Source organism: Engystomops pustulosus, chromosome 3, assembly GCF_040894005.1.
Source record: "Engystomops pustulosus chromosome 3, aEngPut4.maternal, whole genome shotgun sequence".
NCBI classification, from domain to species: domain Eukaryota; kingdom Metazoa; phylum Chordata; class Amphibia; order Anura; family Leptodactylidae; genus Engystomops; species Engystomops pustulosus.
The window spans coordinates 16,220,763-16,237,950 of NC_092413.1; the positions used below are offsets into that span (position 1 = coordinate 16,220,763).

Consider the following 17,188-nt stretch of genomic DNA (forward strand, 5'->3'; position numbering starts at 1 on the left):
AGTCAGAGCCGAGGGGAGAAGAAGCCGAATGTAAGTATAGAGGGTTTTTTTTTCAAGGGGGGGTTCTGCTGTGGTGGACATTTCATTAGTAGGGAGGGGGGGGATCTCTGCCTGTAAAGGGGGCATCTGCGGTGGACATTCCTGTAAACGGGGCATCTGCTGTGGACATTCCTGTAAAGGGGTCTGCTCCGTACTTTACATTAAAGGGAGGCATTTGGGGTGGACATTTCATTAGTGAGGTTGAGGTGCGGCTGCTGCTGGACATGTTGATAGAGTAGCGGCTGCATTTCCTACCCAAGGGGCTTTTACTCCAGTCAATAACTTTTCACAGTTTTTTGGGGGGTAAAATTAGGAGCCTCTGCTTATATGCGAGTATTTACATTATGAGGGGGAGATCGGCTGCAGAGCACAGAGGCCAGGGGTCAAGGATAACGACATGGAGTATATAGAGTATACAGAGGATATAGAGTATGTAGAGGATAGAGAGTAGCGCTTAAGTCCTAACATCTGGGCACATGTTGGTTTGGATGCTGGGGGGCCCCTACGCCCATGGGATACTTAATCCGCCACTGATCCCCATACATTGAGCTGAGTGCTACACCTAATCACCCAATATACCGGTATTAATCTGCCATAAATAGCGCTGAGTTACTGTATCTAAGCTGCAGCATGAGAAGTTGTTTGGGGGTCCACTGACCCCCCTAGTATCATGCCACCCAAGGCCAGGGCACCCATTGTCTCTGCACCCTCCTGTCTTCTATTCTCTTTCTATCCCTGATACTTTTACTCTCAACTGTAAAAAAGTGAAATTTCTACATTTTCCGGATTTGCTCCGTAGATGGAACCAGACAGTCGCAGTTCATTGGTCTTTTTCCGTACAGGCGGCCGAGCACAGAGAACACGATAAAGTCATTGGTTTTCACAAATTGTTATTTTTTTCTCTCCGTTTACTTCCCCCGATCATATCTGTAAATGTATCTCCTTCCTATTCAGCGTATAAGTCAATTGTGCCATTGTCATACAGAAATGAGCCATTGTTCTGTGCGGCGGCAGAAAGAGACATTTCAAAGTGTGTTTAACGCGCCGAGCGGAGTCGGAGATTTATGGCACAAAAAGACATTCTTTATCTTTTATATTCTGGGAAGGGAAAGTTCAAGTATTTGAACTTTTGTGAAATATAAAAATGCTCAGATGAGATCAATCCTGGATGTTCTGCTGCGGGGATAGTGATTCCGTACTGCGCGCTACGCGTGTGCTATAACTTACTAGTCGCTACCGGTATAAGCCTCCCAGAAGGTCTTCGAGGTTCTGTATGCTTGGTGCACTAGCCCTTTAAGAAACTCTTAATAAATATCTTAATTTACCTAATCAAATGCAACTATGGGGCTCATTTACTAAGGGTCCGGGGAGCGCATTTTTGTCGTGTTTCCCGACGATTTCTATTTTGCGCCACATTTAACAGGGGATTTTGGTGCACGCGATCGGATTTTGGTGCATTGTCGCCGGCTGCCACGCGACACAAATTGGGGGGCTGCCGATGGATTCGGACTACGCGCGGGATTTAACATTTCGAATTGTGTCGCAAGACACACACTTACAAGCACCGGGAAGAAGAAGGTGAACTCTGGCAGACCTCGGCAGTGAATTGACGGATGCAGGAACTCGGGCACACGAGCTACGCGAATCGCGATGGACTTCATCTTCGTCGGACCGTCCGGATCGGGGATCGTGACAGGACCAGGTAAGTAAATTTGCCCCTATGAGCAACCGTTACATTCCTGAGCTACAGGAACTACATCTGCTACAATGTCTCCTTTCCTGATTACTCCATGTTTTGACCTTGGCTTGTTACTGTGACCCTGAATCTACTACATCTTTCCTGACCCATCACCTGAATACAAGGTTGAACAACTTTGGCCGCCTTGACCTTGGATTGTCCACCCAATACATCCCAGCTTGTACTTTTGGCACTGCACATCATTGTTTCTTGAACCACTTAGTTACTTGTCAATCAATGAAAGGACATCCACCATTAGTTCTACTGATGGTAGACGTGTCCTACTAAGAATTTCCTGAGGACCCATCACCTGTATATTAGGTTTTACATCTTTGGCTGTCTTTACCTTGGATTGTCCACCCGATACATCCCAGCTTGTACCTTTTGGTACTGCACATCATTGTTTCTTGACCCACTGAGTCACCTGTCATTGAATTTTAGGACATCCACCATTAGTTCTACTGATGGTAGATGTGTCCTACTAAGAAGTTCCTGAGGACCCATCACCTGAATATAAGGTTGAACATCTTTGGCCGTCTTGACCTTGGATTGTCCACCCAATACATCCCAGCTTGTAACTTTGGTACTGCACATCATTGTTTCTTGACCCACTGAGTCACCTGTCAATGAATTAAAGGACATCCACCATTAGTTTTACTGATGGTAGACGTGTCCTACTAAGAAGTTTCTAAAGAACATTGCTTCTTTTATTATAACTCAGCGATTGTAGCAATACAGAGTTATTGCAGCCAACGCCCCCAATTTTTGCTGATTCGTTGCGTTAGCACCACCATGTTGGCTTAGATTGACGCTCCCCGTTACATCTTCGAGGAGCGACAATCTGTCTCCATGACAGCCTTGGGTCTTTCTAAGACCCGAGGCTTTATGATTTCTGGCCATTTGTTACAATGTGCCACTGGCCGGTAAATGGTCAGCAATATAACCCAGAAGATGGCAAAATGAAGAATTTATTTTTGTACAGGAGATTTTCATTTTTGTAAATGTATCAAAACATTATAAAACTTATATAAATTTAGTATCCCCGTGATCGTACCGACCCAAAGAATATAGAAAACAAGTCATTTGGGGCGCACATTGAAAGCCATAAAATGCAAGCCCAAATGCATTTTTTTCCACCAATTTCACTGCATTTGGAATTTTTTTCCTGCTTCCCAGTACACGGCATGGAATATTAAATACCATCACTATGAAGTGCAATTTTTTTTAAAGCAGAAAACAAGCCCTCACACAGCTCTCTACTTCGAAAAAATAAAAAAGGTATAGATTTTTGAAGGTGGGGAGTGAAAAATGGAAATGCAAAAACAAGGAAAGGGGGGGTTAAGGGGTTAATCTCTTAAAAGAATTAGAAGAACAAACAACAGAATGTATTGTAGTGATTGTAATGGACTAAAGTCTCTTGTATCATTTCCCAGTCTCCTCCATACAGATGTGCACTAGGAGAACTCTGTAACCCTTGTGGCTGCATTTTACTCCATAGCCTCACTTGCATAGCTTGTTGTGCCCTTAGTCCTGGATGAAATTAAGATTTCTCTGCAGTGGGGCCGTAGATTTTCTCATGAAGCTTTTCCTTATAATGCAGGACTTAACACAGTCCTTATATTTAGTATATAGCATATAAGGGCCCTTTAAACAATGTAACATAATCCTCAGTATGATACCTGTAGTACGATATTGCTATCTCCATGTAATTCCCTGCTCCTCTCTTCACATCATTTTCTTCCTAATCAAACTACAGTAGCTTGAAGGAAGCGTCGGCGGTCCCGGAAATCTCTGGCAGATCTTGTGTATTTGCCACAAGACTTGACCTATTTAAATCAGGACAAAAAAGCGCTTTGTGTCAAACAGGATGGAAAAAATGTCCCATTATATTCATGCACCTTTACATTTGTCTCCCCGGTTACATTGTGCTGGAAATGAAAGCCCCGGCCGTGTCTGCGGCTCCGATTATCAGCCCGCCCGCCATACATGGCATTAGGGGAGCGGAGTGTCGCATAATCGCTGATACAGATAAAATAACCCTGCACACAGAAATGTCTTCTTTGTTAACTTCGGTAAGACAGCGATGTTTTTATTAAAAAACTAATTACCGTATTTGTTGTAACGTGATGATCCAATATGAAAGATAAGTTCTGGATTCTAACTAGAATCTGTAGTTTATAAGACTGATCTACTACTGCGAAGAAGCACCCGATGGGTGCAACATGTCTCCCAATCAGTTAAAGGGGCGCGTTGTTTTTTTTTGCTTTTACCTGTCGCAACCCCAACAGGGTTTCCAGGGTTCACGTAAAATCCCTTTAATTTGTGCCTACTGTATGTACACTGCGGGGTAGGGTTTTCTCTGAGATCTCTGAATTAAGCTGCTTCACAGCCCCACCCCTCTGCTCTGAGTGACTGCTGTAGTATTTAACCAGAATCCCGCTACAGCTTTTACTCAGGAGCAAGGGGAGTGGCTGTGGTTTAGTTCACTACAGAGAGCACAGCAGTGTGAAGACAAACCCCTAGTGCAATTGGAGAAGCTACAATCCTGGAGTATAAATCCAATTTTCACAGTCCTGCTGCTACTTTCAACATACACATAGGTCTGATCATCTCTCTAGGGACAATACCTAACACTGGCTGCAGTATTATAGTGTGTAGACTGTATATACACCGCTCCTGTGCAATCTTCCGTAGTCTGATCCTGCCGTTCTGTGTTAGGCTTTTCAATCCGTCTCCTGCTGATAAGAGGGGGGAGGGGTGGGTTAAAATACTATTACTGGTGGTTTCTTTGTAGTCTGTTGTTATGGCAACACATAGATCGGTATAGGAAATGGAGAACCTTCTTTTTTTCTATGCCAAAGTGTAATTAATATCTTTTAGTTCACATTTTGGAGTTCACGTTTTCATCCTAAGATGGGTTATCTCCTGTGCAGGTGCCTTGCTGGTGGACATGAAAACAAGACCTCTTTCCCCTTGTCCGGTGGAGTTCTAGAATACACGGATATTTCGGAAGACCTGCGCCCTCATACACATTATAAATACTCCATCACAGCGCAGAACAGCGCAGGATACCTGGAAAGTTCTTGGTCCATTGTCCGGACGGGTGAAGCTTCTCCTGAAGGTTTAGATCCACCAACAGCGGAGGCAGCAAGCGCTTACTCTGTGCGTCTTACCTGGACGCCTCCGAGAAGACCTCATGGAATAATAACACAATATATAATCATGTATCAGGAGATCCCGAGAGGATCTGCTCCAGAGACCTTCTTCGGATCAACTATAACAGTATCGGTGAGTTGTGTTATTCATCTATGTCAACTCTTATCTATCTATCTATCTATCTATCTATCTATCTATCTATCTATCTCATATCTATCTATCTCATATCTATCTATCTCATATCTATCTATCTATCTATCTCATATCTATCTATCTATCTCATATCTATCTATCTATCTCATATCTATCTATCTATCTATCTATCTATCTCATATCTATCTATTTATCTATCTATCTCATATCTATCTATCTATCTATCTATCTCATATCTATCTATTTATCTATCTATCTCATATCTATCTCTCTCATATCTATCTCTCTCATATCTATCTATCTCAAATCTATCTATCTCTCTCATATCTATCTATCTCATATCTATCTATCTCATATCTATCTATCTATCTATCTCATATCTATCTATCTATCTATCTCATATCTATTTATTTATCTATCTATCTCATATCTATCTATCTATCTATCTCATATCTATCTATCTATCTATCTATCTCATATCTATCTCTCTCATATCTCTCTCTCTCATATCTCTCTCTCTCATATCTATCTATCTCATATCTATCTATCTCATATCTCTCTCTCTCATATCTATCTATCTCATATCTATCTATCTATCTATCTATCTCATATCTATCTATCTCCTATCTATCTATCTATCTATCTATCTATGTATCAGTTATCTCATGTCTATCTACTTATCTCATGTTTACCATTTATACCAATATATCTTTCTATTTATATCAAAGAAATGTTACTTTTTGACTTTTTTGGTAGGTACCGTTATCTACGTGCCCCCTACTCTGATCAGTATGTTTGAGTTTTACACCCTACTGTATTATTTTTCAGCCCCTCTCCCTTACTGTGGCCAATATATTTGAATGCCGCCCTGTACTATGGCCAGTATTTTTTAAATCCCACCCCTATTGTGAACAGTAACTTTTAAATCCCACCCCCTATTGTGTCCAATATCTTTTAAATCCCACCCCCTATTGTGGCCAATAACTTTTAAATTCTGCCCCCCTATTGCAAACAGTAACTTTCAAATCCCACCCCCTATTGTTGCCAGTAACTTTTAAATCCCCCACCCCTATTATGTCCAGTAACTTTTAAATCCCATCCCCTATTGTGTCCAGTAACTTTTAAATCCCCCACCCCTATTATGTCCAGTAACTTTTAAATCCCATCCCCTATTGTGTCCAGTAACTTTTAAATCCTGCCCCCCTTTTGTGAACAGTAACTTTTAAATCCCACCCCTATTGTGTCTAGTAACTTTTAAATCCCACCCCTATTCTGTCCAGTAACTTTTAAATCCCACCCCTATTCTGTCCAGTAACTTTTTAATCCTCCCCCTCCATTGTTGACGGTAACTTTTAAATCCCTCCCCTTATAGTAGCTAATCATTTTCTAATTCCATCCCCTATTGTGAACAGTAACTTTTAAATCCCACTCCCTATTGTGAACAGTAACTTTTAAATCCCACCCCCTATTATGGACAGTAACTTTTAAATCCCACCCCCTATTGTGGCCGGTAACTTTTAAATCCTCCCCCTCCATTGTTGACAGTAACTTTTAAATCCCTCCCCTTATAGAAGCTAATCATTTTCTAATCCCACTCCCTATTGTGAACAGTAACTTTTAAATCCCACCCCCTATTATGGACAGTAACTTTTAAATCCCACCCCCTATTGTGGCCGGTAACTTTTAAATCCTCCCCCTCCATTGTTGACAGTAACTTTTAAATCCCTCCCCTTATAGTAGCTAATCATTTTCTAATCCCATCCCCTATTGTGGCCAGTAACTTTTTAATCTCTCCTCCTATTGAGCCCAGTATTTTTCAAATACTGCTGTGGATTTACAAAATACTGGACTCAATAGGAGAAGAGATTAAAAAGTCATTGGTCACAATAGGGGATGGGATTTGAAAATTAGTGGCCACTGTAAGGGGCGGGATTTAAAAGCATTTTTAAGTTGCAAAGTGGCCGCTCTACTTACCTTCAGGAATTAATGACAACTGGACGTGATGATATACGGTAATCCGGTAGTTCACAGGAAGTTGTCCTTACAGTAGCAACTGACTTCCTGTCTACACCACGGACAAACTCCCACGGTGGTCAGAATTATGATCACATGGTCTATAGCTATACTAAGACTTGTGCCGGGATGTAACTAGAATACTAACTAGGCATAAAGGAATTAGCATAAATTGGAGAGTGCTGCTCTAAATTCACCGATTTACTTAAAGGGCCAGCGCCGAGTAATTGGACTCATTCCGAAAAGTTGCCAGACACAACACGTTAGCGCACCTCAGCTTAGGGACGCCATTCAAGGGCTTGTAACAAGGAAATCGTGCTCAGACGACTCATTTTTTTATGGTTCACGGAAGACTAAAGTGAAATTCAGCAGCTGTTCAGGACAAGTGACCACTCTATCAGCTGTATTATAAGCTGCTAATAGAGAGGGAATCGCGGGAGAGCGCGGGGTTAGCGGTGATTATCGGCAGGTGAGTGCTTTATTGAAGTTGAGAAACCATTAACATTGATAGAGTAATTATTTCAACTTGAAAGTAATTACCGTGATGGGTGATAACCACTTTCAGTGTTCCGGGGACCTGCGCCTCTCCGAGCTTCACGCGAAAAAAAAAAAAATAATAGAAAAAAAAATTACGACAAAAACTACAAGCGTTGAATTAGAAAATTCTCCCTGTAAGAATCCGACGCCGTAAAAATCAAATGATTCCGTTCTCAGCAAAAGTTAATTTCCCTCTTTATTCCAGACATAAATCCAGCGTTTTCTTTCCTCGTTTCTTCGCTATTATACATTTTGTGCGCCGGTTAAACCCGTTTTAAAATATTTATTTAAGAGGCGGCTGCTTTACATCAATAATTTACACACAATTGTTAGTTTATTATTGGAGATTTAAGCCGCGCAAAGCGTGTGGATTCCCTCTCTGATCTATCTGTCTAATATTATGGGGGTCATTCACCTTATTTCCCCCTTCTCCGAGCTCTTTTTGGGCCTTTTGCGAGTCTATTTTTTGCACCTGATTTGTCTTTGTTAAATAAAGTTTTTTTTTGCTCCTTATTAAGCGCAAATTTTTGAAAAAGGCAAAATTTTGTTGTGCAAGTCACTCCATCACCTATCCTAAGCACTTGGTCAGGACTGACGTATTATTGCGCAATTATTTGCACCCATATAGTCACAAATCAGTGTTAAATAAGGTGCAAACATCTGGAAGCAGAAGAAATACAAAGACGAATGGTAGAATGGTGCCATAGCCTGCGCCTGAACAGGAGAACGCCGGAGAACTGCAATGCCCAACGCCGGACCACTGCGCGGCACAGAGGGGTTAGAAGTTGCAATTCCCAGCATCTGTGCCAGGTATTGCACAAAAATCACAGCGAGCTGTAATAAATTTACCCCTGAGTATGTTGGCATTGGGCCAGATGTATCACTGTTCTCCATTCAAGTCTCGTTGTTGCAGCTCAATTCTGGCGCATTGTTGCATCAAAGTTATCACAAGTTACATCCATCTGTGATGAGTTTAGTTCCTGCCTCTTATTTATCTCTTTACATTAGGCAATGTTAGATTCGGGCTCTTACATGTGATCCTCCTACAAGCTCCTCTCTGCTTCTCTCCCGCACCCCAGCATGAGAATGACCCCCACAGCAGCACCCAGGTGTGTGACACCCTGCACCCAGTGACCTCCTCAGCAGTGGCTTCTCCTGGAGGGGATCCCCCAGTGCTGATCTCCTGCTGCCCCCCTGTAATTCTGGCCAGTATCCTCCTCAGACACCAGTGTAGTCATCCTGCTACACGGGGGACACTTCTCTGTCCTGTCTGCAGCTCCCACACACTTCTCTTCTATCCTGCTACACGGGGGACACTTCTCTGTCCTGTCTGCAGCTCCCACACACTTCTCTTCTATCCTGCTACAAGGGGGACACTTCTCTGTCCTGTCTGCAGCTCCCACACACTTCTCTTCTATCCTGCTAGACGGGGACACTTCTCTGTCCTGTCCGCAGCTCCCACACACTTCTCTTCTATCCTGCTAGACGGGGGACACTTCTCTGTCCTGTCCGCAGCTCCCACACACTTCTCTTCTATCCTGCTAGACGGGGACGCTTCTCTGTCCTGTCCGCAGCTCCCACACACTTCTCTTCTATCCTGCTAGACGGGGGACACTTCTCTGTCCTGTCCGCAGCTCCCACACACTTCTCTTCTATCCTGCTAGACGGGGACGCTTCTCTGTACCATCTGCAAAATCCTACTCACTTCTCTTCTATCCTGCTACACAGGACACTTCTCTGTACTGTCTCTCCCCCACACACTTCTCTTCTATCCTGCTACACGGGGGACACTTCTCTGTCCTGTCTGCAGCTCCCACTCACTTCTCTTCTATCCTGCTACACCGGGACACTTCTCTGTCCTGTCTGCAGCTCCCACACACTTCTCTTCTATCCTGCTACACGGGGACTTCTCTGTCCTGTCTGCAGCTCCCACACACTTCTCTTCTATCCTGCTACACGGGGACTTCTCTGTCCTGTCTGCAGCTCCCACACACTTCTCTTCTATCCTGCTACACGGGGGGACACTTCTCTGTCCTGCCTGTCTGCAGCTCCCACACACTTCTCTTCTATCCTGCTACACGGGGGGACACTTCTCTGTCCTGTCTGCAGCTCCCACTCACTTCTCTTCTATCCTGCTACACAGGACACTTCTCTGTCCTGTCTCTCCCCCACTCACTTCTCTTCTATCCTGCTACACAGGGACACTTCTCTGTCCTGTCTCTCCCCCACTCACTTCTCTTCTATACTGCTACACAGGGACACTTCTCTGTCCTGTCTATAGCTGCCACACACTTCTCTGCTATCCTGCTACTTCTCTGTAGTATCTGCAAAATCCTACAAACTTCTCTTCTCTCCTGCTCTGAGCTGCAGCCTTTGCAGATTGTTTGTAAAAAGAAGGTCATGAACTGTAAACAGAGGCTGCAGGTAGTGTCTGTAATGTCTGTAGTGTCTGTGGTGTCTGCTGAGTTCTGCTGCTGGGGATAAGCAGCTCTGCACTAGAGCTCAGTGTTGCTTCTCAGTTTACGCCACCTCAGGCTAGAGTGTTGCCCCTAATTTGCGGCTTAATTTAAAAAGTCACTAAAGATGAATGATTATTAGGCGCAGTAACAACATCTGGATTGGTAGGATAAATGAGGGAAACGGTTATTTTTGCAGCGCAACTAGTTTGGTGTTTAGTCGCAAAACGGGTGCAAAAACGGTGCAACGCTATGAAAAGGCGCAAAAACAGAAAAAGCAAGTGATACATCTAGCCCATTGTGTCTTTTTTACTTATCAATCTATCTTCTATCCCTTATCTATCTACAATATATATCTAATATATATTAATCGCATCTCATATCTATTGTCTTGTCCTCTATCTATCCATCTTTCTGTTTATCTCAAATATTTATCTCTTTCCAAATCATATGTCTGTCTATCTATCTATATATCTTTCTATATATCAAACAGCATCTGTTCGGAAAAGTCAAGGGAAAAAAACAAGAAATAGACTAGCTAATGTATAAGATAGATAGATAGATATGAGATAGATAGATAGATAGATAGATAGATATGAGATAGATAGATAGATAGATATATAGATAGATATGAGATAGATAGATATGAGATAGATAGATAGATAGATAGATAGATATGAGATAGATAGATATATAGATAGATATGAGATAGATAGATATGAGATAGATAGATAGATAGATAGATAGATAGATAGATAGATATGAGATAGATAGATATGAGATAGATAGATAGATATGAGATAGATAGATAGATAGATAGATAGATAGATAGATAGATAGATAGATATGAGATAGATATGAGATAGATAGATAGATAGATATGAGATAGATAGATAGATAGATAGATAGATATGAGATAGATAGATAGATAGATAGATAGGAGATAGATAGATAGATAGATAGATAGATAGATAGATAGATAGATAGATAGATAGATATGAGATAGATATGAGATAGATATGAGCTAGATAGATAGATAGATATGAGATAGATAGATATGAGATAGATAGATAGATAGATAGATATGAGATAGATAGATATGAGATAGATAGATAGATAGATAGATAGATAGATATGAGATAGATAGATAGATAGATAGATATGAGATAGATAGATAGATAGATAGATATGAGATAGATAGATAGATAGATAGATATGAGATAGATAGATATGAGATAGATAGATATGAGATAGATATGAGATAGATATGAGATAGATAGATAGATAGATAGATAGATAGATAGATATGAGATAGATATGAGCTAGATAGATAGATAGATATGAGATAGATAGATATGAGATAGATAGATAGATAGATAGATAGATAGATAGATATGAGATAGATAGATATGAGATAGATAGATAGATAGATAGATAGATAGATAGATAGATATGAGATAGATAGATAGATAGATAGATATGAGATAGATAGATAGATAGATAGATATGAGATAGATAGATAGATAGATAGATAGATATGAGATAGATAGATAGATAGATATGAGATAGATAGATAGATAGATAGATATGAGATAGATAGATAGATAGATAGATATGAGATAGATAGATATGAGATAGATAGATATGAGATAGATAGATATGATAGATAGATAGATATGAGATAGATAGATAGATATGAGATAGATAGATATGAGATAGATAGATAGATAGATAGATAGATATGAGATATATAGGAGATTGATAGATAGATAGATAGATAGATATGAGATAGATAGATAGATAGATATGAGATAGATAGATAGATAGATATGAGATAGATAGATAGATAGATAGATAGATAGGTAGATATGAGATAGATAGATATGAGATAGATAGATAGATAGATATGAGATAGATATGGGATAGATAGATAGATAGATAGATAGATAGATATGAGATAGATAGATAGATAGATAGATAGATATGAGTGCTCGTATACTGTGATGTCACTATGTATACACTTCTCCTTTATATATCCATGTTTCTCATGGTGCTGCCGTGTCCCCTGTAACTAGACGGAGTCTCACCATTTTCTATTTGTTCTGGTGATTTAGAAATTGCTGATGATTTCATATGAACCATCTGTTAGCGCCGAGAACTGTGGCCCCGCAGGGAATTGAGTAATTTATTAAAATGATCGACGCGCATGCAAGGGGAAAGCCGGGGTCATATCAGACGCGTCCTCTCTGTTTTCCTAACATATTGATACGAGAAGATGATGTTTGTTTTAATTAATAATTATTTAACACTGATCCATTTATAGTTAATTGGCCCCGGACCATTGGAAACTCAAACACATTCCCCCCCCCCCCCCCTCACATCTTGATTCTGGGTCTTAAAGGAACATGCAGGTTAAATATGAGAACACGACCCTCTAGTCTGTCCCGTATCATAGTCTATGGAGTGGGAATATTTGGCCCCAGGTCCCCTGCATAGACATGAACTATTAGAAATCAAGTTCAGGATGTAAACTGTGTGCAATTAATTTGCACCGTAAATAAATTGAGCCAAAGCTATCAGTCAGTGATTAATATTAGCCAATTAGGTGGAGTTATGGGCAGATTTCTAGCTTACAGAGCCAAAATGGAAAATAATAGCCACACATAATAGGGAAAAGTTAATACATATGTTACTACCTGTTTCCACCACAAGGGGGAGCTGAAGAGCTCATTGCATACATTGCAGACATTTCTGCTGGGATTTACACTATAGGAATGGAAAAACGGGAATCTAATGAGGATAGATGCATCACATGACTACCACAATCAGATTCTGATGGACACTACTGACTATATGGGCATTGCGTAAAACTTAATTTGACCTGTGGGGGGCACTAAAGAGAAAAAGTAAAAAAACAATTTAAAAAAAAACTTCCAACTGATTCTGGCATTGATAGAATTTTTTCTCTAACCCCCATTGCTCCAGAGTAATCAACATTACAATTTCAAGATCATCTACTGTCAGTTGGGCGGAGCCAATCTGTTTGCTGTAGCCCATGACTTTCCATTTGACAGTAGAGGGATCCTCATTCGAATAGTTTCAGTACCTAATATGCTAATTAGGGTCTGTACTGACAGATGGGTGGTTTTGCACTAAAGCAAGGAAGCCTGGCTCCACCCATTTGACAGTTGAGAACTAAAATGAATGACATTGATTGTCTAGGAATGGTCGGGGCTAGAGAGAAAATTCCTAGGGGATGGACATATATTAAGGGAATGAATAGCAACTACTCCACCCTTTATGCTGGTTGGGTGGGAAGAGGATGATACCGGGATACACTAACCCATTCGGGCGCAGACTAGAGCACAATTCTACACCATATCGGTCCTAACATAGAAGTGACTTACCGGCACAGCACATCGCTGATTAATCGGGAGGCCAACATATGATAAATGTGCCCCAAAGAGTTTTAGTCTATAGAAGTTATGAAAAGACCTCTATACGATATCCACCATTTTGCCAGCCAACAAAATGTGCTGCATGCTACATCACCTTTGACAAAATATGCAATCGAGTCTCTTACCAGAACCTTCAGCGCAGATGTAAATGTGGCCTTTCACACATATGTGAACGGTGATGTCACAGTGATGACGAAGTATTCACTTGGCTCTTCGTCTCCCCCTGGTGGTGACTTCAGACAGATTTTTATCTGATATGCAAAGTTCATAGTCTCTGAATGCCACCTCTGGTGGGGACATCGCTTCTCCACTGAGCAAAAACTGCTTTGATGTAGCAGGAGCACACTTTGCCTTTGTGGTGGTAGGTTGGGAGGCACTGGAATGGAGGATAGAAGACAGGGGGTAAGAGTTAGTTCTTATTGTTTTAAATAAAAAATATTGACCTCAGACAACTCTTTCAATGCACCCACGATAACCTAAAGAAGAGAACGGTTACAAAAATCTTCTTCCAGTCTGGAGGACTTGAACTCACTCATCTGAATGGCCAAAGTGTAATACCTCCTTTTGCCTGCGGATGTGCTGTAGAGAAGCTGCACAGTAGGTGATTTTTATATCTCTCTCTCCTTTATTACTTTATTATATACTAGATCTGAGCACGCCGCTGAGAGTTATGTCATTCATTTGCTAAAAGGCCCTCCTCTGACCTCTTCATCACATCCTAACTTACAAGTTCAACCCCAAGAAAACACATGAAATAATCTAATCTATTCCAAATGTCATAAATCTCTATCTATTGACTGGGGCTAAGCTCGCTAAACTGTAGATATTACATTTCTGACCTGTGACTGCAGCGGGATAAATCGTGACCCCCGAGCTGGGGGGGGGCTTACATAGGATCTGAATTCTCTCACATAGGGAACCAGTAAATCAAATCCATTCTGAAAAAACAATTATGTTGGACTCGGTCGGGTCACAACAGGTTCATCCGGCGCCTTCTTATAATGTCCACTAAAGCAAACAATTAAGAAGCGCAATTCGCAGGCAGGATGGATGACTTAAAGGTCTGTCACCGAGAGAGTGCGCCTTTAACCCGGGGGGTCACCGGTTCAAATCAGGTTTAGGTGGTTTGTGGCTGAAAGTTGTCGTCGGCTGATAGCTGTGCAGCCGGACGTGAAATAAGGTGTCATCCCCGTGCCGGTCTTATTGAGCAAGTGGTCATATAGCGCAGAAATGCTGGAATCAGGACCCGGAATGTGGATGAGGCTGGAGATTCTAGAACTTATATATTAGTACATGATGCTAGATAATAGTTATTATTGTCTGATGAATATCCGGAAAATCTCATAATACAATACAGAAGTGTAAGACATAGCAGATATTAGAAAAATAGAAAATCGGGCAAAGATATTGGGGCTCATTGATCATTTTTTTCTCCCAATGTTGGTCACATTGATCATGAGCAGGAACTAATTGTGCAAGTGTATGATGCTGACCCCCCACAGACATTCCCCTCTCCTCAACACCCTGGATTTTTCGATGCCAAGTCAGACCTGGTGTATAATAGTGCCACAGCCTGAGGCTATAGGGGCGGAGCAGAAATGCCCTGTTCCGACTTGGCACCTCCCCTTCCCGCCATACTGGTGTAGAGAGGTAGAAGGTGCAATTCCCGGTCTCTACGCTGGGAATGTCGCAGAAATTGTACTGTTTTCAGGTGTAGAAGCTGTGATAAATCTCCCACATCAGGTTTAGTGGGATATTTGGTTAAAACGTAGAGAGATCTCATACAAATGGATGGATAGGTAGGTAGGTAGGTAAGGAGGTTAGATAGATAGTGTATAGAAAGGCAATAACAGCACTCCAGGCAATTAAGTGTGCAAAAGTCAAGTGGATTTATTCCATATTGTCAGCCACGTTTTGGCTCAAGGTGTGAGCATTTCTCAGGCTAGAGGTAGGTAGATAGATAGGTGGATGGATGGATGTATAGATAGATAGATAGATAGATAGGCAAGTTGGTATGTAGATAGATAGATAGATAGATAGATAGATAGATATGAGATAGATAGATATTAGATAGATAGATAGATAGATAGATAGATAGATAGATATGAGATAGATAGATAGATATGAGATAGATAGATATTAGATAGATAGATAGATAGATAGATAGATAGATAGATATGAGATAGATAGATAGATAGATATGAGATAGATAGATAGATAGATAGATATGAGATAGAGAGATAGATATGAGATAGATAGATAGATATGAGATAGATAGATAGAGATAGATAGATAGATAGATAGATAGATAGATAGATAGATAGATATGAGATAGATAGATAGATAGATAGATATGAGATAGATAGATAGATAGATAGATATGAGATAGATAGATATGAGATAGATAGATAGATAGATCGATAGATATGAGATAGATAGATATGAGATAGATAGATATGAGATAGATAGATAGATAGATCGATAGATATGAGATAGATAGATATGAGATAGATATGAGATAGATAGATATGAGATAGATATGAGATAGATAGATAGATATGTGATAGATAGATAGATAGATAGATAGATATGAGATAGATAGATAGATAGATAGATAGATAGATATGAGATAGATAGACATTAGATAGATAGATAGATAGATAGATAGATAGGAGATAGATAGATAGATATGAGATAGAAATGAGATAGATAGATAGATAGATAGATATGAGATAGATAGATAGATAGATAGATAGATAGATAGATAGATAGATAGATATGAGATAGACAGATATGAGATAGATATGAGATAGATAGACATTAGATAGATAGATATGAGATAGATAGATAGATAGATAGATAGAAGTTAGATAGATAGATAGATATGAGATAGATATGAGATAGATAGATAGATAGATAGATAGATACGTAGGGAAAGTCCAAACAGCACATCTAAAAGAGGAAATGGTGGGTGCAGGCACTCAGAACCAGGCTTCAGGTCCTCCAACGTAGATAATTGAAAGTAGGCAGCACTCCAAGTATAGTGAAAAAACGGGTGTTCTTTATTCCATGTTAGGGTACAATGAAGTACAGAAGCAGCGACGTTTCGGCTCCAAAGAGCCTTTCTCAAGCATCTTGACCGGAGTTACTGCGCATGCGCAGAACTCCGGCTTCTCGGACGAGGGCGCGCAGCTGCCAGGAGCTGCGCGCCGAAGATCACAGGGTAGGCGGGGGAAAGCAGCTACTGGGGCGTGGAGTAGCCGCGCCGTGTAGCCTCGTGTCCGGCTACTCCACGCCCCGGTAGCCGCTTAATTAAATTAACATATTAGGCCAATAAAGTTTATGCTAGGCTAGCGGGGACGTGAGGATTAGCTCTAAAAAGGGCTATCCTCACGTCCCATACATCCACCTACCACCCGATCTACCTTTATAGGTAGATTTGTGGTGGTAGGTTCCCTTTAAAAACAATAGTTATAAAAGTAATAGTAATAAATGTAAATTACTACATTTATTACTATTACTTTTATAACTATTGTTTTTAACTATTATTTTACTTTTATTATTATTATTACTATTATTATTTTAATGATAAAATTACTGGATTGTACTGTCATTTTGGACCTGTACAATCTTCTGTT

At 40.6% G+C, this 17,188-nt stretch overlaps 1 protein-coding gene across 4 annotated transcripts in view; it reads left to right on the plus strand.

Annotated features, from left to right (window-relative positions):
• Positions 1 to 17,188, plus strand: part of USH2A (usherin) — a 493,686-nt gene that overhangs the window by 431,538 nt on the left and 44,960 nt on the right. For all 4 annotated transcript variants that reach the window (XM_072140122.1, XM_072140124.1, XM_072140123.1 and 1 more), the window contains exon 61: positions 4,711 to 5,065. In XM_072140122.1, coding sequence (XP_071996223.1) covers positions 4,711 to 5,065 — 355 coding nt within the window. The remainder of the gene's footprint in view (positions 1 to 4,710; positions 5,066 to 17,188) is intronic.